This window comes from Mus pahari, chromosome 1 (assembly GCF_900095145.1).
Source record: "Mus pahari chromosome 1, PAHARI_EIJ_v1.1, whole genome shotgun sequence".
NCBI classification, from domain to species: domain Eukaryota; kingdom Metazoa; phylum Chordata; class Mammalia; order Rodentia; family Muridae; genus Mus; species Mus pahari.
In genome coordinates, this window is record NC_034590.1 from 112865529 (window position 1) to 112889442 (window position 23914).

A 23914-nucleotide genomic window follows, 5' to 3' on the forward strand; every position below is an offset into this window, starting at 1 on the left:
AAAAAAAAAAAAAAAGAAAAAAAGAAATACCACCCACTGTCCTATCTCCACCTGTTAGCCAGGGACTAAGATAGAAATGAGACGACTAAAACCTCTAGCTTCCTCCCTCAAGATCCCTTGCCTATCTCCTCTTAACAGTGTGTCTCCAAGACCTGAAACTGAAAGCCACTAGCCAGCCAGTCAGTCACGTGTCACTGGAAATCCTGTAGCACTGGAATGGAACCCACCAGCCACAGCAAGGCTGACAGGTTACGAACAGTGCTGAGTATAAGCAAGCACCAGCCTAGCACATCCTAGTAAGCCCATCTTCCCAGAGGCCAGACCATGTCCCATGTTTGAAGCTGTTTTGGGGTAGTTTCAGTCACATCTACGTTTGTTATTTTAAGGAAGTTACTTTTCTTAGAATCTGGATTTCTGAACCAGTGTTGTCCATGTTTGTATATGTTCTTCCCATTCTTTTAAGAAGAGATCTCACTGTGCTTTGACTCAGGCTGATCCCGATTCCTATACTCAAGTAATCCACCTCCCTCCTGGGATTATGAACTCATGCCACCATGTCCTGCTACTTCCCATGTGACACACCTAGGAAAAGTATGGTATGTCAATCTTCTCCACCAAACAAGAAAATCCAGCAACTAAATCAGAGGATGACCAGGTGATAACCACAGCCCAGCAGTAAAGGCAAGGTCAACTTGGCACTAGCCTGTATCCAGCTGGCTACTCAGCTTTGGGACATGATATGGTCCATGTTAATGGCCAAATGTGCCCATTACCAACTGCAGCAGCAAGAGAAGTCTGGTGAGCAGGCATCCTCAGGGCTGCCCAACTCTGAGTGACAAAAATCAGATCTTTTGCACCTTAGTCAATCAGTAAGGAGCTTGGTCACTACTCACCATAGGTTGTCCAGGGTCTGAAAACTTCACTTTAATATCCTGCAGGTGTTTCAAGATCGGCTCATCATATTCCTAACAAAGAAAGAGAGAACCCTGAACAACAGTCCACCCCTCATGGCAGTCATAGCTTCATGTGCCCCAGATGCTGGGTTGTCTCTATTGGCATCCTGTCTTTGTCCCATAGTAACTTCTGGAAAGCAATGTCAATTTGTTCACTATGTATCTCTGGTGGTGGCAGCAACACACCAAGAATCAGCTGCCACCTGTCTCTAGAGTGTCATCAATGCTGGCTGCAGGGAAGTCCCATGCTCTCCTGCTACCATCTGACCCTATAGTTGGCACAGTGCCACCAACCAAGACTTCTGGCCCCCAACATCTAAAATGACAAAGTAAAAGGCTTGGCATCAGGGGAGATGGCTAAATTAGTTGCTGGCCTTCCTGCGCAGTATTAACTAGGGATAATTAATATCCCAAATCTGCATATGCCATTTCTGTAAGAACACAGAATATGTCAAAGCCTAACATACAGGAGCCAACAGCTCCCTTTGCTCTATGATTTACAGTGACTATTGCTTAGACTTGTACAGTAAAGAGCCTACATGAGAAAAAGCTAAAGGAATGAAGACTTGGATTCTTGAAATAACATACTACTTACAGGTTAGAATGCTAATTCATTCACCCTGAGGTTGACACTGATTCTCAGGATTTAAAGTTCCAAACCTCTAAGAACTAAGGCCACTAAAGGCCACGTCCCAATTTTGAGGTTTGTTTTTTAAACATCACAGAATAAAAACAAACCATACCTATTAGCTATTAGAAAAACAAACCAAAAAACAAAATAAAAAACAGACCACACCAAAAGCAGTCACATGTCTGACACCAATAAAGGTGCATGAACTCTACACCAATATGCCTACCACGCTATGCACCTGATCTGAATGGCCATCCCAGCAGCCTATCATGCATCTATTGCCACCCCAAATGGGATGTCTGAACATCAGACAAGAACCAATATGGAGGTGTGGGAGTAAATACATGCACATACACTCTCATTAAAGTACCAGCACTCTCTCCAAAAGCAAAGCAATGTTACCATGAGTCCTATGCCCCTACCCTCACATTTACCAGAGCTGCCAGAAAGTTGGCCAGACCAAACATACAACAGAGTGACACCAAGAGATAAGCAGTCTAGTACCTAAATAATATACTGGAAACTATACCCTTATTACAACTGAGTTTTACTTGGTTTATCCCCACCTAGCAGTGTGAGCAACACCACCCAAGACCACAAAAAAAAAAAAAAAGTCCCCACCAGGCTGACTCAAATCCCCTCCCCTTCCTTTATGCATACTTCCCATCCCATAAAGCCAAACAAGACTATGAGCCACCTGGGGCATACATGGATCATGTGAGGAGATTCTGAAACACCTCTCCCCAGATTCCATGTTCACAGGAAGAACCTTGTGAACAAGGTCTTGGTGTGCAGTTCTGGGCTCTATAGGAGGCACAGGAGAAAAGCCTCTCAAGCTCTGGTATGGGCAGAACTGGCAGAATGATAAGCCTGGCCAAAGAAAATTTGGCCTCCTCCAACAAAGGTCTTTAGAGCCCCTAGGGATCAGGGCTGCTGCTGCCCAAGTGCCAGCCCCCAAAAGGAGACTTTTCATTCATCTTAAAATGAATCCCAGCAGCACCCAGGTAAGCAGCGTGTAACTACCACCAGCCAAGCTCTCAACATACAAGAATTGGGCATCCCCCCAGTCTCCCCCAACCCACCTGTTCACCAGGCAGAAGCCCCTCACCTGCACCAGCTCACTAAGCATGTCCACGTTTCTGAAGATGGTGAACCAGAACTCAGGGATGCCTTTGGGGTTCAGCTCTTCCACTGATGCTGCTTCTTTCTCAGCTATGACTACTTTATTCTTCATATCTCCCTACAAAACAGATTTTAAAAGTCTTTGAAATCAAATTTAACACAGTTCAAGGACTTACTGTCAGACATTATTTTAAGAGCCATTACACAATTTCCTTTTTCCTCCTGTGTTTCCAAACCATGGAGTTGGAAAACGCATTCATGGTACTATGTCCAAGTATAATTTCACAATGAATAGCCTATCGAGGGGAAAAAAAAAAGATGTCTAACTGCCACCAGATTTGTGAAAGACTGTTCAGTTTGGCTTGGTGAGCTTCCTATCATCATACAAGAACGAAAACTGCAACAGCTTCTAGCAGACACATATATGGAGTTACATCCATTACCAAGAATGTAAAGAAAGCCCCAATTCAGGCCAGGTATGGTAGTTGACACCTATTATTCCAGCATCTAAGAGGCAGAGGCATAAAGACTGCCATAAATTTGAGGGCAATCTTGTCTATATACCAAGTTCCAGGCCAGCCAAAGCTGTCTCACAAACAAACAAAACAAGCACACAAACCCCAGGAAAATGTTTGCTACACGAGCACTGTAATCAGCACACTGCTCAACTTGGGTATGCAGTTCCCAGGAAACAGCATGAGGGTAATGAGGGTAAATGTACTGAACAAACACCAGCACTGTGTTCAGATAGGCCATGAAGTACTATGGAAGGGAGACTTAGAACGCAGCCTCAGGAGGAAGGTAGGTTAAAGGAAGCTGAACCAAATGGATTCTGAATGCTTATCATGATGCCTATTAAGTCAGAACAACATGCAGAGATCTTTAAATCATCAAAATGGGCTTTTCTTGGATCATTAGGAACAAACTAATGTAAAACCACAGCTTCAATCAAGTTCTTCTGCCAATGTCTAAAAGTGGAGCACTGGCCGGGTGTGGTGGCATATGCCATCTGTGTGAGTTTAAGACCAGCCTAGTCTACACAGTGAGTTCCATGTCAGCCCAAGTTACATAATGAGACCCTGTTTCAAAACAAAACAAAACAACCCCAGCATTACATATAACCATAAAAATTAAACATTATTTCCAAAAAGATCACTGAAAGATAGTTCTAAAGCTATCTGTTATCTAAACACAAAATTAGGCAGACAGGGGCTTTGGTGTAACTCAGTGGTAGAACACTTGCCTTTTGCATGTGTGCCTCTGGGTTACATCCCTAGTACCTTAAAAAAAAAAAAAAAAGGCAAAGCAAACAAACCACCAAAATACAAGTTAAAATTAACCTTGTACCATGCTAGAACTTTCCATGGTATGTGGATGAGACTGTCACAGAAAGTGGGTATGATGTCATAATGCTGGTCATTCAGTTACCTGATGGTCTAAAGACAGAGTGAGGACAAGCAGCATGAGGCTCCAGATGGCCCCTCGAGACACGTGCCTTCCTCCCCACTGAGGAGGAAGATGTGCAGCTCCCACCCATTGTAACCCTCACCTCCTCTAGCCTTGGACTCTCATTGATTAGTTTTGTTCTAGAGACAGGGTCTCACTATGTAGACCATGCTGACCTGGAACTCAAGAATCTGTCTGCCTATCTCTCTAATGCTGAGGTAAAAAATCATGCTCCACCATGCCTTGCACACTATAATCAATTACTGCCTGCCTGATCTGTATTTCAATTATGCTGCACAGACCACTAAGAAGGGGTAGTAACTCACTTGTCATGGCAACTGAGCACACTGCCTCAGATACCAGTGTCATCATAAACTCATGCACCCAATGGAGAGACGGTAACTACTGTAGTCCCACTCTACAAAGCTTTGTAGACAGAAACCATGAAGCAGAGCAAGCCCTTGAGGTCATCTCCCAATACCACAAAAATAACTAGGATTAAATAACTCTGCACAACAGAAACTTACAGCCAACTTGTCCTCCTCCTCATTCTCACTGTGCCACGCTGACTCTGCATCTGTGGGCTCCACGTCACCAGTGATGAATTCTCTTCTCTACATAAAAAGTCAAGAGTCCATCAGCACATTAGGCTCTCTGCAAACTCAAAAGCTAAGATGTTTACACAGGCCTCTGCAAAGACAGTCAAATTCCCTAGGTGGTACCGTGTCTCACCCCACAGGAGTTACTGCATGAAGCAAGCACATTAAGAGCACGTACCTTGTCAAATAGAGGCTGGTACAAGGCCGCATACTTCCTCTCCAGGTCATGAACTTCCTCGTAGAACTTAGCTTCTATGTGCGCACACCTCACCTGGAGCTGCTTCAGAGCATTAATTCTTCTTTTGACAGCTTTAGGTAAACTACAAGAGAATAGGAAATAAAACACCTAGTGCCAGCAAACACCTACATATACACATACATAAGCACCCTGACTAGAAAGAGCTGCTAAAACCCTACTTGCAAACAAGCCAACAACAGAAAAGAATGGACTGCTTGCTGGACTCAGGCATGTAGGCCCTGATGAAGTCTATAGGCAACCTCATAGAATTCTCTCTCCTAATGGCACCAGCCAAGAGTTTCTTTGCCTTGGTTCCACAGTTTCTTTTCTTTGTTTGTATGAGCACTCCTAAAATCAAAAGGAAAACAAACAAACAAAATAAAAACCATGCAGGGCAATGGTGGCACATGCCTTTACTCCCACGCAGGTGGCAGAGGTGGGTGGATCTCTTGAGTACTGAAGTCAGCCTGGTTTACAGAATAAGTTCCAGGATAACCAGGGCTACACAGAGAAGCCCTGTCTTGAATATGAAAGGAAAGAAAGAAAGAATTTATCCTATAAAATTGTTTAAATTAAAACTGAAAAGTAATGCCATCAGGTGAAAACATGTTCAGCAAATTTGAACAGGTCCACATAAGCAGGCAGTGCTGGCCCGACAGATAAGTGAGGCTGTGTTCTCACAAGCTATCACCACCCTGTGCCTCTGTCTCAGTGAGCAAACCCAGAAAACCAGACACCATCCTCAACCCCCTCACTACATCCTACTACCTACGCCACCAATAAACAAACAAACAAGGAAAGCCAAACAGAACTAAAACAAACTGTACCCACGGAGTAGAGTAAACCCAGAAAGGTTTCTAAACGGACACAAGGAAATGTGCAGTGTCTCCTCCAATTCTAACAGCTAAGCCTTACCCAACTGGACATGGAGCTTGAGGTGGCTCATTTCATCCAGAAGGCAGACAGGGAGGCCCTGAGAAGCAATGTCTCATTTCTACCATACAACAGAGTCAGGACACAGGCCTCCTGACAAAGGTAAAGGTACAAGTGTCCTACAGCTGGCCAGATAGCACTCTAGCTTATTAGCTGAGTCCTCTACCAGCCACATGGTGGTACTGTGCACTACCAAGCAGATGAGCTGCTCCTGAGTTATGAGTAACACACTTGCTGCTCCTCTAAGGCACAAAGATGTTTGTTCTGTTGCTTAACTGGCTATGTACTTACGTTTCTATGTAACTAGAAGGAGTGTGAGAGACATTGTCAAGACGTTCCTGCAAAGCTGCCAGCACTTGTGGGTTCTGCATCACCTGGTCTGTGAGTTTTTCTATGAGGAGTTGGAAATGAGAAGAGTTATTTAGCAGCCAAGAACCCAAACACCAACCTGGATCTCAGGCTTGTCAACCCAAGCTACTCAAAAGGCTAAGTAAGGAAATGCCATGCCAAGACCTTCCTTATCTCAAAATAAAAAACCCATAAGAGTGCTGGACTGTAACTCAATAGTACACTACTTGCCTAGCATATGAGGCCCTGGGGCTAAATCCTTATTACCACAAATGTCTGTTAGAAATATATTCCCAGCTGGGGACAGTGGCATAGGCTGTTATCCCAGCACTCAGGAAGAAGAGGCAGGCAATCTGAATTCTGGGGTTAAACTACATAAGTTTCAGGACAGCCAGGGATACACAGAGATCTACAAAGAGATCTCAGAAAACAAACAAAAAAGTACACATCACCTAGTCAGAATTCTGTATAAGAAAAGAGGCTTGTGTTGGGTCCAGATAAGAAGAAACTGTAGGGCTGGTGAGATGGCTCAGTGGGTAAGAGCACCCGACTGCTCTTCCAAAGGTCCAGAGTTCAAATCCCAGCAACCACATGGTGGCTCATAACCATCCCTAACAAGATCTGATGCCCTCTTCTGGAATGTCTGAAGATAGCTACAGTATACTTACATATAATAAATAAATAAATCTTTAAAAAAAAAAAAAAAAAGAAGAAACTGTAGTACCCCAGACCACACTTACTTTAAAATAAACAAATATATAAATCCCAATACTTGTTTACTTATCTTTGCTCCTAATTTCTAAATATAGTAAAATACTTGTTTAGAGACTTGTATCTTAAAAGTATCTTTAAGGGCTAGAGAGATGGCTCAGAGGTTAAGATTACTGACTGCTCTTTCAGAGGTCCTGAGTTCAATTCCCAGCAACCATTTGGTGGCTTACAACCACCGATGCCCTCTTCTAGTATGTTCTGAAGAGAGCATTGGATTCCCATTACAGATGGTATGTCTGAAGACAACAACAGTATACATACTGTTGTTCACATACATGAAATAAATTAATCTAAAAAAAAAAAAGAAAGTATCTTTTGGGATGGAGGGTGGGGGTGGGGTGGGAGAGGCAGGTACATCTCTGAGTTCCAGGCCAGCTTGGTCTACCTAACTAGTTCCAGGACAGCCAGGGCTACACAGAGAAACCCTGCTCAAAACAAAACAAAAAAATGTATCTTTGTTTTATCACCCCAGTGGGTAGGTGGTGACAGTCAGAGGCTCCTGCCCTTTAGCCAGCCTAGGTCCCTGAGATCACTGACTACCAACTTTCAGGGGTTGGTAATTAACTCTGGTTATACCTTGCTCCCCAGTCCCATTGGTGTTTGGAAGCCAGGGACAAGGACAAGATTAGCTTCTAAAGCATTCACCCACTTAGTTCAAAGAGATGGCTTTCCCCAGACTGCCCTCTTTTCTGGAAAGCCGTTTCCCCACCCAAACCTACCTGCAAAAAGCACTCTGACCTCCTCACACGCCTTTGTTTGAACTTGTGACACTGAGCTATTAGTTTGAACATGTTCCCCCAATTTAAAAAAAAAAAAAAAAAAAAAAAAAAAAAAGAGAGACACCAAGAGAATAGGAACTGTCCTTCACTAGGTAATGGAGTTGAATAATTCCTCTCTCATACAATCCAGGCCCACCTGGAACTTAAGATTCTCCTGCTTGGATGCCCAAGTGCTGGAATTATATGGTCTGCACACCCTGCTCAGAGACAGTCAAGATTTTTTTCATTTTATCATTATTAGTGTGTGTATGTATTCAATCAGATGAGCACTGTACATGACTGCATGTGAATTTACATACACAAACATACATCTAGGTTTTGCTTCAAGATAAGCAGGAGAGGAAAGTTGGGTGCTAGTCTGGTTAACATTCTGACACTCAGATCATTTATAGTAACAAAGTGGTTCTGGAGAAGAAACCCCCAGTCACATATGGAAACCCTCTATAATCGCTGCTTCATCCTGTATTGAATGCACTGACCTGTATTACTGGCATTTTTAGCAGCTTCCACAGAATCTGCAGGGCCTCCATCTGAAAGACTAAAACAACAGAAACTCAGAGATAGCACCAATTGGCATTTTCAGTGTTTTTCCAATGTATTAGGGATCTGTACAGCAAGAGACTCCAGGTCAGGTGAAGACAACACTAGCTGGGCATGCTGCACCATGCCTTTTATCCTAGCACTTGAAAGGCAATGGCAGGTTTATCTCTGTGAGTTCAAGGCCAGCCTTGTCTACATAGTAAGTTGCGGGACAGACAGAGTACCACAATGGCACTCCACCAGTCATGGCAGTTGAGACCAAGGACATAGAGAGACAACAAACAAAAAAGACACCACAGATAGATATGTGTCATCTAAGGGAGAGACTTCCTCCCATCTAAAAAGATCACATCAATCCAGCTCCCTTTCCTCAGACCCAATACAAAGGCTGCTCCACATAGGTCTAATCTGTAACCCTTGCCAACGCTTCTTAACTTTTCCTTTCTGTTTTGAGACAGGGTCTAACTCAGTAGTCCTGGCTTCCTATGGTGACAATTGTGTACCACCACACTATGCCTCATTTTTAATTTCTAAAATCAAAAAAAAAAAAAAATCCTTGTATGTGCCATGTATGATGATATACACCTTCAATCCCAACACCTGGGAACAGAGGCAGGTGGATTTCTAGGAATTTTGAGCCATGCTTGTGCACACAGGGAGTTCTAGGCCACCCAGGGCTACTACACATTGAGACCCTGTCCTAAAAACAAAAAAAAAACAAAACCCAACAACAAAAATTATGTTTATGAGTATGTTCATATGTGGCTATGTGCAATGCCAATGGAGGCCAGAAGAGGACATCAGATCCTCCAAACTGGAGTTTGTGAGCTGCCTAAGGTGGGTGATGGGAACAAAAAGTTAAGTCTTTGCAAAAGTGGTACACATTCTAAACCATTGAGCCATCTCTCCAGTCTGCTAATTTTTATTCTGACAGTCAATCTCTTGATGATATAACTGGTCTAGAGTGCTTAAACCACTTCACTGGAACAACAAGCTACCCCTTGGTCAGCAGAACACACAAGTAGCCTTGTACAGTAGATGCAATGGTCACAGTGTTCTGCCAACCATGCAGCATCACTAAAACAATGGCTTCACAAACACAGGCTTGACTGGCTACCGGAGAGCCACGTATACCTTCCTGAAGACAAAGTTCTACAAGCCCTTCCAGTGCATCTCTGGGACATGAAAGCAGAGGGAGCTATGGGAAAATGAAGGGCAATTATGAACAAAATTAATGACACACATGTATGAAAATGCCATGATTAAAATCTATTACTTTATATACCAACTAAAAAAATCAAAACAACACTCAACCAACACTGCCCTTGCATAGCCCACTAAAAAAGTCCTTTCCCTGATCCCTGGTAGGTATGTCAGATTAATGACATGCCTTCACCAAGGGTGGGGAAATAGGGATTAAAGGCTAGGGAGCACAGAAACTTCACCTGAGACAGCTGGTGAGATCAATTTTCTTTGCCAGCAAAAGGGAGAAAAAAGGACATTACCACTTGAAGTTTAAACTAGTTAACTTTGAATTCTAGTTCCTGAAATACAGTGGGCTTTAGCTCCATGCCTAAACTTTGAAATCTAGTAAACAAAGTCCATTTTGGCTTACCTGTTTTCTGCCATCTGAACGCCTTTGTCCCCTACAAATGAGAAAGTTCACAATTACATTCACACACACACACACAAATGTTCTATTACTCTTCCAGCACCACGATGGCACTCCACCAGTCATGGCAGTTGAGACCTTTTTGCAGGTGAAGGAAATGGAAATGCCTGATGTGACCTGAAGTTATACGAGCAGGTACATGTCTAATCTCATAGACAGGTACACTTAAGACCTAGGTTTCACTGAACATGGTGGTGCTCAACAACTGGGAGGCAGACACAAATAGATCACTTGAGTCTGAGGTATAGCGAGTTCTAGGACAAATAGGGATACACAGTGAGACCATGTGAAAAAACAAAATTAAAATGAAATGAAAATTTTGAGACAAGGTCTCATGTAGCCCAGACTGGCCTTCAATTTGCTTTGTAGTTGATGACGCTGCACGCCTGACCCTCAGCCTCCATATCCCCAGTACTAGGATAACAAGTATATACCAGCATGCTAGGCTTGCGCAGGGCTGTTATAAAATCCAGGGCTCCATGCATGCTACAAACTGAGCTAGATCTAAAACATTCTTACTGACACTAAAGTGACCAGACTTCACAGTAAGAAAACAGAATCCTAATCTGCTTTCTCTCTATAGTAAACCTAACAGATCCACACAGCAACTTACTCAATAATTCAAAAGCATATTGTTTGAACTGTCTCTCATGTAGACAGAATAATGCTAATCTATCTTTTATGCCACCCACACTGTAAAAACACTATGAGACACTCAACACGACCACTCTGTAAGAATACTTGATCTCTAGGCAGCCTTCTTACTTCAAGGGTAAGTTATGATATTGAAAAACCGGACAACCCTGAGTTCAATTCCCAGCAACCACATGGTGGCTCACAACCATCCATAATGAGATCTGACTCCCTCTTCTGGAGTGTCTGAAGACAGCTACATTGTACTTACATATAATAAATAAATAAATAAATAAATAAATAAATCTAAAAAAAAAAAAAAAAGGACAACCATACAAAGCCCCTCACTCTTGCCAAGTATATATAATGAGACCTTCTGAAAGCTATACTCCTGCTAGGAAAACAGGAGACAGGAAAAACAGTTCCAGCAAGAGTGATGGGCAACTGTTTCAGTTAACTAGCTGAATTTTCTATTAGGTTTTTGTTTCAAAATAAAATGTGTGCAGGTGGTTCATGCCTTTAATCCCAGGATTTGGTAGGCACAGGCAAATGTCTACATACTGAGGTTCAGGCCAGCCAGGGATACACAGGAAACCCTGTCTCAAAACAAACTCAAAATGCACAAAAACATGTCACATGTCTTAGGTAGGGTTTCTATCACTGCAATGAAACACCATGACCAAAAAAGCAAGGGGAGGAAAGGGTTTATTCTGCTTACATGTCCACATTGCTGTTACCACCAAAGGAAGTCAGAACAGGGAACTCAAGCAGGGCAGGAACCTGGAGGCGGAAGCTGATGCAGAGGCCATCATGGATGCTGCTGACTGGCTTGTTTCCCTTGGCTTGCTCAGCCTGCTTTCTTATAGAACTCAGGACCACCAGCTCACTTGTGATCCCACCTACAATGGGCTGGGCCCTCCCCCATTGATCACTAATTGAGAAAATGCCTTACAGCTAGATCTCATGGAGGCATTTCCTCAGCTGGGGCTCCTTCCTCTCTGATAATTCTTGTGTCAAAATGACACACAAAACCAGCCAGTACATATGACTAGTCTTTTTAAAATTATTTATGAAAGCAAAAAGAGTAAGACAACAACAGTACTGCACATGACCAAACCCAAAGCAACACAGCAGCTTCCCACACTCAGCTTCACCTCTAAAGAACCTTCCTCACACCCTAGATCTTTGGAGTTCAAACTCACTGGCCACAGATGTACATTCCTACATCTACCCTACAAAGTGAACCATTCTCAATCCCAGCAAACACTATTGCCCAGTTGTCCAACAAGGCTTTTCTACCGTATACTTTTGTTTGAGGTCTCCATTGAACACCTTAGTCAAATGTGGTTTGCCAACCCTTGCTATAATCTTAACTTAGATGGCAAGATTTTCATGTAATATTTCTGGGTTAGAGAATGAGCAATAAACACTGAGCTGGTTACACACTGGCATTCCTTACACTCTGGTTCCACAGTTACAGTACCCCATTACCTACTTATGACTAACAGCAGCTTCTCAAGACTGCACTCCCAGCCCACCACCCTTTCCCACTTGTACAGCAATCCTCAGTATAGGAGTCTCACCACCAAAGACTCAGAAGCCATGCCCACTTGAAGCAATTGTGAAGGTCAATTACCTCACTACAGTGGTACAGCAAGTCTGCCCATCTCTGATACATTCATACAGACTATCCTGCCCCGTGAGCCTATCCTCTGCACACTGAAACCAAGGAAAAGTGCCAGCACATGCTCCAGCACCAAACACTGAAAGTCATAAAAGAGCTATGCAGGTGTTGAGAGAAACATTCATCTTGTTTTTAAGGTTAAAATGACAGGTTTAATACTGGTTTTATTACTGCCTTATTAGGCAAACTACTTTTAAAAGGCATCAAGAGCCAGACATAATGATGCACACTTGTAATTACAGGACTTGGAAGGTATGGTTATGCTGGCTACATAGCAAATTAGAGGCTAGCCTGGGCTACAAAAGAACCTTTCTTAAAACACAAAATAAACAAAACCCCTAACAATCAAGTTAGATATGACAGTCATCAGGGGATACTAATAGAATACAGAACTTTAGGTTCATTTCCTTTTTTTTTACTCCAAACAAAAAAACTTTCAGAAGGAAAACATTAAATTTTTATAGCAAATTTAAACTGACCACTTCTTAAAGATAAAAAAAAAAAAAAACCAACAAATCAAACAAACAAACCTTTTATGCATATGAATGCCTGACTGCATGTGTAGCATATGTGCAATACCCAAAGAGGCCAGAGGAGGGCACTAGATCCTCCTGCAACTGGAGTTATAGGTGGTTTTGAGCCACCACATAAGGTAATGAGAACCAAACCCAAGTTCTCTGCAAGAGCAGCCAGTGCTCTTAACCATGAACACCTAAACTGGCACTCCTGAATGACAAAGAAAGGCATAAGCTGTGGAGTGGCATCACACTTCACAAAACCTACACTTTAAAGCCAAAGGTCTTCAAAGCCTTAACACAAGATAAGCACATGATTACTATAACTGAAACTGGCCTGGAGAGATGGATCAGTGAATAAAAGTGCTTGTCATTAAGCCTGATAATGTGAGTTTGATTACTGAGTCCATATTGAAGGAAAGAACAGAGACCCAGAAGCTGTCCTCTGACTTCTACTTCCAGCACACATGCAAGTATGTGCACGGATATAAAGGAATTCTAAAGCACAGTAACTTGGTTCAGTCTGAAAGATGGCAGGCTGACCCAGAGAAGCCAAGGAACTGTAATCAGGTCCTACAGGAGTACTGACTTGCAACTTAGGATCATGTCAAAGGGACAAAGGAATGACATGTTTTAAGAAGGAATCAGGAAAGCCCTCTCCACCCCCACTCCGCAGGGAGGTTGTTTATGCTATACACATAGAGGTCAGAAGAAAATTTCCAGGAGTCTGTTCTCTCCTTTTAAGCATGTGGAGCCAGCAGCAGACACCCTTGCCAGCCGAGCCATCTTGTTAGCCTGTATTATTTTTAAGCAATCCAATATACACTAGATTGGTCACTGCAGGTGCTAGGTGGTACTTTTCTGCTTGCTTTTGAAACTTCTCATTAGTGAGGCCAAGGACCAAAGAAAAAAAACTTGCAGGAGGGCAGAGCATGCCACTGACTCAATACAGAGTTCAAAAGACTTGGCATGAAACAGGTAGCCAGGTATCTTGGCCCAGTTAATCCCTGCATGTAAGTACCATGGTACTGAACTCCCTTTGAAAATCTTGGCCTATCCTAAGCAATTTTGGAAGACACAAGGTGAGGACATTTCCTTAGTCACATCTGCTTACAACATGTACTGAATGAAACACCTCCAGCAGAAAACAGCAGGTCATCTCACCAGAGATTCCTAGAAGCCAAATCACCAGGCTTCAGGAAGAAAGGAAAAAAATTTTTTTTTCCCTCAAGCAAAATGCTCCTCTGGTAGAAGTACCTCTGCAGCATTTGGAAAAGTTATGAAAATATGAACAAGCAGATATCAGGACAATTTTCTTAATCCAGCACTGGCTATCTCTTCTTGCTGCTAAGAGGCATTTTCTTCCCCCATATTTGAAATTACAAACGACCTTCCAAGACTCCGGTGTCTCAAAAGTATCCTCCCACATCTGATCTCACCTGCTCCCACTGCAGGAAGGGCAAAACCACGCACTATTTACTTTACACTGGAGACCCAGACTGGAGATCTTGCATGAATAAGACACAAAGTTACTGTGAAGCAACTGAATATGACTTAAATCATAAATATAATTATCTTTTTGTACATAAAGCTCAGAGCTAATCTTACCTCACTAGACTGAGTTTCCTGGACACAGAATGGAAGCACATTGTTACAACAGCTGACAAAACACAGAAAAAAGGAATTTAAGGCTGTGCAGCAAGCAGCCAGAATCAAAAGGTAAAGTTCACAAAGCCAGCTTCTGTAGTTTTCACACTATAAAAATACAATATGCCTCCTGTTATTGTAAAATTCAATAGCAGATCAAAGTAAAGCAGATGAGCTTCCTCTCAGAAGACAGAGGAGACCTGACTGCTAAATGAAAACAAATCTATGCTACCATCAACTATGTCTTCAAAATGCCTAAAAATCCATTCCAAGACTCTGCTAGTTACCCATTTTTACCCACCAAAACAGGCTTCCTGATCTATGATTAATAACAGGTTCCAAGTGTGGTCTAGGAAGCCTCCATACTACCACTATCAGGTAGTCCCTAGTGAAGGCTGGGGTAGAAGGAAGTCCCTGCTATTTCCCTAGTACCTTGCTCTACTTCGGCAACAGGTACAGCAAGATGAAGATGGCATCGGCTTCAATTCTAAATGCCTATATGCACTTCATCTTTCTTGCAGTAGTGCTGGCTGGCCTTGAGCTTCCTGCTTCTACCTTTTAAGAGCTGCAATACAGATACAAGTCAACACGCCCACTTACACTTCCTCTTAAGTAAACAAAAAGCCTTGCACTCACAGGCTAGAAGTCCCCAACAGCTCATTACTACTGCCTCTTTTTCAAAACAGGCCACCTGGGCCTGGATCCAGGCAGCAAAAGAACTCACGGTCTGCCTATTTCACACTGCCCTTCACAGATTTAAACCACCCTTTCTGAAATGTTTAACCTATTTATGTGGATGGGTGGTTTCCCTGCTTGTATGTGCACTACTTGCAGAGGCCAGAAGAGGGTGTTGGAACCCTGAGACTTAAGTTATAGACTATCAGAAGCCACCTTATGAGTATGGGACTCAAGCCTAGGTCCTCTGCAAAAGCACCCAATGTTCTTAACCACCCCTAAATTAACTCTCTTGCCTAGAATTTCTTTTTCTTTCAAAAAACCAAAATTTTAGGTACTGGCAATTTTATTTTTATACAAATACAACATAAACTTTTATACACAACATAAAGACAGCTAGCAGGGACTTAGTATACTTTCACTAACAAGAAGCAAATAGAAAAAAAAAGTGAGACAGGATCTTGCTGTGTTTCCAAGACAGATTTTAAACAGTTTCAGAGCAGTTGGGAATCTAGGTGTATATAGCCACATCTATCTTAGTTGGGGCATTTTAAGACTCAAGTACAAAGTCAGACCAAAGTGGTGAACTACCTCATCTCTAAGAATACCACCCCTGCAGGAGAATTATTTATTGCCCACTGGTATATTCTATATACTCAACTACACAAAGCCAAATGGCCAGCTCATAGCCATAATGGTCATGATTTCTGAGAAGATCCCAAAATATATACATTTCCCCCCAGAACTTTGGTAATAAAATTCCAGAATTTCTAAAAAATGATAAAATCGCTATTATTTTCACCAGTTATTCTACATTAACTGTGAAAAACAGTTCGGGATTTAAAGCTAAAACATCAAAATGTGTTTAGATGTTATGACAGTGTGAACCAATATTGGTCAAAAAAAGAGGGGAAAAAAAAAAAAAGAGACCGACAACTGAGTTTTACAGCATCTAGTTAAAGGCATAAAATGATACAGCTGTAGACTACCTGACAGGTGAACCATCCCTCTTCAATTCTGGACTATAGTCCTATCAAAGCCCTGCTTTCTCTGAATCTTACTGTTCATCTGAATGGTATTTGTTTCAATACGTTATTTATTTAATAATAAACATTATTAAAACTGAGCCAGATTAAATCTATTTGAATTTAGACACAAGCTACCATCACACTTAACCTATCAGGGACTTAATTTGCAACACAAGTCGAACACTCCTATACCAAAAAAAAAAAAAAATCAGAACATCCCAAAATCCATTTCTTTTCGAGCACATTTTGGATTTCCTGATTAGGGACGCTCATCTGTCAAACCTACAAATATTCCACAAATCGAACCACTTCAGAACCCAGGCGTTTCTTGCTAAGGCACAGTCAGCCTGTTGCACCTACATCACGTTATTATTGTGAATGAGTTAAGGCACGTCAGGAGCTTAAAGGAGCCCCTGGTGTGTAGTAAGCAGAGATTAGTCACTGAGAGGAAGCAACTACTATGACAGGAAGGCGGCAGTAACTTAAAAGCATGTAACTTTTGGACCAAAAACTTGAACTTGAGTCTTTTTGCCGTGGAATACGCATATGCTCGTTACTGCACCGTACGCGCCGGAAACTACCGCGGAAATTCCTCCAAGAGGCAGCGAAGCAGAGTTGGAGGAAGTGCGGGCCAACTTGCCCCGAGGATACCCCTGGGAGAAGGGGTACTGCGGGCGACCCTGAACCCGTTAGGGGCGCCCGGGTCTGAAGGCTCAGTGTGTGTCACTAGGCTGGCTCCGCCTCCACCGCAGGCTCAGAGAGTGAGGTCTGACCAGGGCACAGTGCGGAGAGCGTGCACAGCCCGGAAGGGCGAGGCGGCGGCCCAGTAGACCCCTTCCTTCCCAGGCGCGGTCTAAGGCAAGGCGTACCCAGGCCCACCTCGCTGGGGAGGCCTTGTCCCCTCAAGGAACCGCCGGCTCGGCTTCGCGTGGGCTCTCGGGCGGCGGGAACAAAGCGCGCTGACCTTCAGCCGGGGGCGGGGCTGCACGGAGGAGGGACGGGCCCGCCAGCCGCCGCCACCCGCCACACGGACCTCTGACCCGGTCGCCGCCCGCCTCTGCTCGCCGCCATGGCGCGTTGGCCTGCCCGCGCCGCCCACCCCTCCCCGTCTCCGCCTCCTCCGCCCCAGTCCCTCGCCAGCCGCCCGCCGCGCCGTTACCCGCCAGCACCGCACCTCGCGCCTCCTGCGGCAGTGGCGCCCGTCCTAAGCTCGCTCCGGGGCTGCGCCGCCGTGGTCGCCAATAAAAGCACCTGCCATTGGCCGTATCGTCGGGCTCCACCCTCTGCGAGCAAAACGGGCGACGAATGGACAATAGAGCTGTTTATCAACTGCACTAGGAGAGGCGGTATCCAATCAAAATCTGTTGAGGGGGCACGGCGCCCAGCTTAAGCCCGCGAGGTATATGTAGATAGTGACGTGTGTTCCGGCGCACGCGCAGTTCCGTGCCTCTTTAAAGGGGCTGCTGGGCGCGTGTGTACGACTTTGGGCTTGTAGCTTGAGCTTGCTACAACCTCTAGGGTTTGAGCTTCCTGGACCCCATGAGCAGTGCTCTTTGCAGATTACTTACGACTCCCTGCCTTCCCCCGGCCTGGGAAAAGCACCGCCTACTTCTCAAGGCCTTTTGACCCTCTGTCTACAGTGCCTGCCTGGCATAGGACTACCCTTCTGATACAAAAGTTTAGCACATCTGTACTGGCTGGTTTTCTGTGTCAATTGGATACAAACTAGAGTTATCTTAAAGGAGGGAACTTTGAGAGAATGCCTCCATAGGACTCAACTGTAAGGCATTTACTCAATGATTGGTGGGGGAGGGCCCAGCCCATTGTGGGTAGGTTTCTGTAAGAAAGCAAGCTTGCTGCGCACGCCAGTAAGCAGCATCCCTCCATGGCCTATGCATCAGCTTCTGCCTCCAGGTTCCAGCCCTGCTTGAGTTCCTATCTTGACTTCCTTCAGTAATGAACAGCAATATAGAAGTGTAAGCCAAATAAACCCTTTCCTCCCCAACTTGCTTTTTGGTCACGGTGTTTTCATTGAAGCAATAGACAACATCTGATAAGAATAAATAACTTGCTTGTATATAATGTGTGTTTTCCTAACAAATTCTACGAACAGGGTAGTTGAAAACAAAGCTGGGTATGGTGGTGCAGCATGCATGCCTTCAACCCCAGTACTTGTGAGATAAGAGATACAGGTGACAGAATGAGCAGTCTGTCACTTCCAGCTATGTAGCCAGTCTAGGGCCAGTCTGAGCAACATGCAACCCTGTCTGAAAAAGAAACAAAACTTAAAATGAAGTGTGGTTACTGAAGGCCAGAAGGTTTACAGCATTGTTTTACTGTATTAATTCTCTCTCATCCTTACATTGGAACTATGTATGAACAGTTTCATTTACAAAATTCAGAAAGTAAATAAGCTCGTATGTTTTTACTTACTTTTTTTCTGACATACATCAAGATAGAAGTTGTTTTTTCGTTGGTTGGTGGCTGGTTTTGCTTTTCCATGACAGGGTTACTCTGTACAAGCCCTGGCTGTTCTGGAACTCGCTCTGTTCTGCCCTCCAATTCACAGAAATCTGCCTGCCTCTGCCTCTCGGGTGCTGGATTAAAGCCGTGCAGCACCACCACTGGGTTTTTACTACATTTTTATTTGGGGAACGGATGTGGTTAAATCAGACACGTATAGAAAAGAGTTTGGTAGCCAGGGACTTATTTGGTTTGAACTACACATACACCCTCTTCTAATAATGCTCTGGGCACTGTAAAAGTCCCCCCAACATATTTTTTTAAAGATTTATTTATTTACTTATTTATTAATTTATTTAATGTATATGAGTACACTGTAGCTGTCTTCAGACACATTAGAGGGCATCAGATCCCGTTATAGATAGTTGTGAGCCACCATATGGTTGCTGGAATTGAATTCAGGACCTCTGGAAGAGCAGACAGCACTTTTTTTTTTTTTTTTTTTTTTTTTTTTTTTTTTTTTGGAGACAGGATTTCTCTGTGTAATCCTGTAATCCTGGCTGTCCTGGAACTCACTCTGTAGACCCAGGCTGGCCTCACTCAGAAATCCGCCTGCTTCTGCTTCCCAAGTACTGGGATTAAAAGCATGTGCCACTACTGTCCAGCTCAAGCCTACTTTCTGTCATGGTATCTATCCCACCTGGGGGTTACTGTGGGTAACAAGAAGGTGGGATGCACCATGGGAAGTGGTGCTGGCTCCTGAATCTGATGGAGGTGTGTTGAGTCTTTCCCTGCAGTGACTTAACTGGCAGGTAGGCAACATTCTCCCCAAACCTGTTTGCAAGGACTTAGAGAAGGCTGTACCGATTTTCTGAGTTGCTGTGACCAAGCAGGCCAAGTTGGTGGCTTACTAACCAGAAATGCACGTTGGAGGTTAGCAGACTGAAGTGAGTACATGGCAACTGTACCCCAGTGAGGTTTGCATTCTCCACTGCACGGTGCTCCAGGCTGACCTTGGCTGGTGATTGCAATACTGTAATATTAACTGCTGTCTGCACATGGCTTTCCCTTAGGTCCAAATCCTAGGCCTACTCTCATGATTTAATCCTGATGAGATTACACATCTAGGGCCATCTCCAGATGTTTGGTGCATAGGCACCAGGAAGTGGTTCTTCTATGAGGGCTCCAGTGCATCTCACCTGATGTTAAAGCAGGGTGTTAGCAGTTGTTCTAGTTGTCTGGCTGTGCGGATGCTATCATCAGAGGTTAAAGGTTAGGGACTCCTGGGTGAGACCCCTAACTAGCTGATGACCCTGGGATAAGTGCCTGTGCCTGTTTCCCCATGTGCCTACTTCAAGAGGCTTGGGGATGGGTTTAGAGCAGCACCAGGTGAGTTGTCAGCTTGAGGCCAGTGTTAGCAGTTCTCATTGACTCCTGTCCATTTATGTAGTAATAACAAGAGAAAGAATCCAACCACCCAATGTCCCAGCAGTCAGAAACTGCAGCCTAGCAGATCCCTTTAATCACGCCCCTCAGACCACGCCAAGCCCATGGGGGACATCTGGTCTTGCACAAGCCCCGTGCTCAGGAAATCGAAAGCCAAGGGGAACCAGCAACCAGCAGTAATGCAACTGTGGGATTTATAAGCTAAGCTGAAGACTAATTCTGGAAGCTTCCCCCCTCCCCCAATACAATTAAACCCAGGGCGTTGGCACATGCTAAGCAAGCACTCAAACACTGATCTGTATTTTTCAATGGCTTCATCAAAGTGCCCAAGCTGGCTTTGAACTCATGATTCTCCTGTCTTAGACTCCCAAAGAGCTGGGGATTACACCTATCTCTAACAGCCTTTTGAGTGGCTAGAAGGATCTGTTGAGTTCATAGGTTCACTCAAGGCTTAGATGCCACCTGAAGTCTACTTGCCTGCATCTGGAGCTGTCCATGCCCTGGCTGTCCCTCTGGACCTCTTAAGAGTTTCGAAGAGGAGGCTGGAGAAATGGCTCAGCTGTTAAGGGCACTGACTGCTCTTCCAAAGGTCCTGAGTTCAAATCCCAGCAACCACATGGTGGTTCACAACCATCCGTAAAGAAATCTGATGCCCTCTTCTGGAGTGTCTGAAGACAGATACAGTGTACTTACATATAATAAATACAGTGTACCATCTGTAAAGAAATCTGATGCCCTCTTCTGGAGTGTCTGAAGACAGATACAGTGTACTTACATATAATAAATAAATCTTAAAAAAAAAAACGTTTCGAAGAAAGTTGAGAATAATGTCGAAGTTCCTTCTGTCTGTATGCTCCTGTGTCAGATCCTTCTCCTATGATTTAAATCTGGCTGAAAGTCCCCTCCCAAGCCCTTGGCTTCCAGCCAGAACTCCAACCATCACTGCTGTCTGCTTCAAGTCATTGGATTATGCAGTTCTCAACACCTGCTCCTTGCCCTTACCTCCCTGCCTCTGGGAGTGTCTGGCTTTTGGAGGAAAGGATTTCAGAGCTGATAATGGCTAAGGCCATACAGTAGCCAGCAGCCTATGACTATCTCAAGTTGGCTCCTGTCCCTACCCAGTGCAGGGGAGCCCACAAAGGAGGTGTCCTCAGGAGCAGGTGCTGCTGGTCCACTGATGTGACAGGATTAGATGTGAAGGTAATGTCAGACTGTAACTATAGCAAGAACCATGCTGGTACCTAATGATTCTGGGTATGCTGGCATCTTCTGATTTTTGAGTGTCTGGCCTGGAACTTCCAGGCAGGAATTTGAAGAACCCTGTAACATCAACCTCCCTGAAGAGCAGTTCTGTGAACCCCTCAAGATGTCTGCCTCAAATTACAACATAAAGCCATTACCATCTTCAACAGAGTGGCTGTGATTTTGGACAAGAGCCTCAGATGGAGTGAGTCTATTATTGTTTCTTCATAAGAACCACTTCTTCCTGCACCTCCCTCCCTGCTGTATGTAATTGTGCTTCAGCTGCACAGCTTGGCAGATGCTAGTCTATAGAAAGCATTGACGATGGGGTGGAAGGTAAGACTCTATGTATGGGGAAGCCATGCCGGAGTGAGCCAGTGATGGTGGCTGTTTGGGGATTGCCCATGCTTCATTCATGCTCCTGCAAGCCCAGGGAACTCACTGACTCTTTAAGCTAGACCTGGTAGAGTCTCTCACTCTAGTTTGTCATTAGTGCAAAGGCCTGCTGTGAAATTAGGTAGCAAACTGGGTATGGTGACTTGTGGCGAAAATCCTGTATCTTCAGGGCCAAGGTCAGAGAATTGCCACAAGTTCCAGGGAAGCTGAGGTTACACAGTGAGTCCCAGGCCTGCTTGAGCTATAGGGTGAGGATCTGTCTCAGAACAAACAAAATTAGGTGACAATTTCACTTGCCTATAGGAAGACCATTTAGTTCTTGGCCTGGAACTTACAGATCTCTTAAAGGTGTGTGCCACCATGCCTGGTTTTAAGCATATTCTTTATAGTGTTTTCATTTTTATTGAACATGGTAATTGTACAGTTAGGATGGAAAGTGGTATTTCTATGTATGTTTACTGTGTAGCAATTGGACCAACATATCTGTTACCTCAGATATTTGTTTTGGGAACATCTGATAATCCTGTCTACTGTTCTAAATAGTTTTTTAATTGTCTGTTTGTGCCTGTGTGTGTTTATGTACCTGTGTGCCTGTGCCCATGGAGGTCAGAAGCATCAGATGCCCTGGAGCTGAGCTTGAGAGGTTGTGAGCCACATGAAGTGGGTCATCTGGAGGAGCAGACTATGACCCTAACTGTTTAGCCGTCTTTCCAGTCCTCCTAGGTATGTGGGACACTGACCTTCCCCAGCCTCAGTTATGCTACATGGTTGTTTTCCACACACTAGCTGGACCCTTGTTTAATTTCTGAACTCTGCTTCTTAAATGAAACACTAGTTCATGCCTGTTTTCCTCCTACAGAGAGCAGGGGCGGCAAATGGTTGTCTGTCTGCTTCCTGTGGCTGCTGTAAGGAAGTATCACAAACCAGGCGCTTGCATTACCAGAAACACATTCTCACTGGCTGTGTAGAACCAGGATTGTGGCAGGGCCTGGCACTCCCCAGAAGTCTCTACCCACGTTCCTCTGTCCATTTCTTTGCATGTATGGGTGTCTGTCTTCTCTTCCAGCTACCAGCTGTAATAAGAGTTACACCACCATGTTCCATCCTGCATGACCAGAACATGAAATCAATGCCAGAGGCAAAAATGGGCAAAGTGTACTATAGTATGTTACACAGGCAGGGTTGCCTTGTTACTGCCATCTCTGCAGGTTGGATTTAAAAATATAGCTTGGGAATCAGACTTGTGGGACCTTTGAAGATCTGCTACTTTCTCCCTTAGCACAATGGCCAGGAGACCCAGCTTTATGGCTATGTGTCTCTAGGTTGTCCCATTCCTTTTTGGCAGACCACTTTTCATGACTGTGGCCACTGCTGTAGGAGAGGGAGGGCATTTAGGGCCCAGAATGCCCTGCTGCCACACTCTGTCAGCTTGCCCATCTTACTGCCTGGAGGGACCATGTTAGTGCCTCTGTCCCAATCTGTACAACCCACAATGCACTGCTGTTCCTTTCCTTCTTGGGTTTGCTTTGCCTTCAGCGAATAGTTGGGTTCCACTCAGTGGTCTTGCCTACATGTTCAATACCTAGAGATGCAAAGAGCAAAGCTGCTGTAGCCCATGCATCCCTCTGCACTTCTGCAGCTGACTCACAGTGAATGACTTCTTACAGGCTGGCTTATGGCTTTGTAGCTAGCCTCCACCCTCAGGGAACCTATCTCATCTCCTCACAGTGACATAGGTAGGCCTGAAATGCTTCTAAACAGAAGCCTAAGGAGGGATTGTGCTGGCCTGGGAGGTTCCATCCTCATACTCTCTCAGGAAGTACACCTATGGAGCCATGGCTGTCAGACTGGACATGCAGTCTCCCTGAAGCCTCATGAGACCAGAGATATAAGGTGCATACCTCAGATGATCCTGTCTGATGACTATTTGAAAGACACTGTATGGCCTCCTGCGGTCTCACACTATTAAACTCGACAATACATGCCTATGGTAGCCCAGGCTGGTACAGGGACAGAGTGGCAGGATGTGGGGAGCCGCCCTCACATTCGCCATTACAAGATAGCGCTGATGTCCTGTGCTCTAACAAACAAACAAGGCAGCTGCGCATGTGCTGGGTAGATTTCCATTCCCTTGTGCCCTGCCTTTCCCGTGG

General features: G+C 44.4%; 1 protein-coding gene and 1 non-coding gene across 4 annotated transcripts in view; both read right to left on the reverse strand.

The window, feature by feature from the left end:
- Nap1l4 (nucleosome assembly protein 1 like 4) overlaps positions 1–17466 on the reverse strand; it is a 35347-nt gene extending 17881 nt beyond the window's left edge. For 2 of the 3 annotated variants that reach the window (XM_021198062.2, XM_021198080.2), the window contains exons 1-8: positions 17389–17466; positions 9976–10006; positions 8300–8358; positions 6214–6313; positions 4930–5071; positions 4680–4766; positions 2693–2824; positions 894–965 (exon numbers count right to left, since the gene is read on the reverse strand). In XM_021198062.2, the coding sequence (XP_021053721.1) occupies positions 894–965; positions 2693–2824; positions 4680–4766; positions 4930–5071; positions 6214–6313; positions 8300–8358; positions 9976–9989 (606 nt within the window). In that variant the 5' untranslated portion in view covers positions 9990–10006; positions 17389–17466. Of the gene's footprint in view, positions 1–893; positions 966–2692; positions 2825–4679; positions 4767–4929; positions 5072–6213; positions 6314–8299; positions 8359–9975; positions 10007–17093; positions 17145–17388 lie in introns of those variants that run through there. The other variant, XM_029536668.1, reaches the window with a different exon arrangement.
- LOC115062905 lies at positions 138–264 on the reverse strand. Its single transcript, XR_003842812.1, has one exon. It is a non-coding gene; the product is annotated as a small nucleolar RNA SNORA54 (small nucleolar RNA).
- Positions 17467–23914: the final 6448 nt, after the last annotated feature.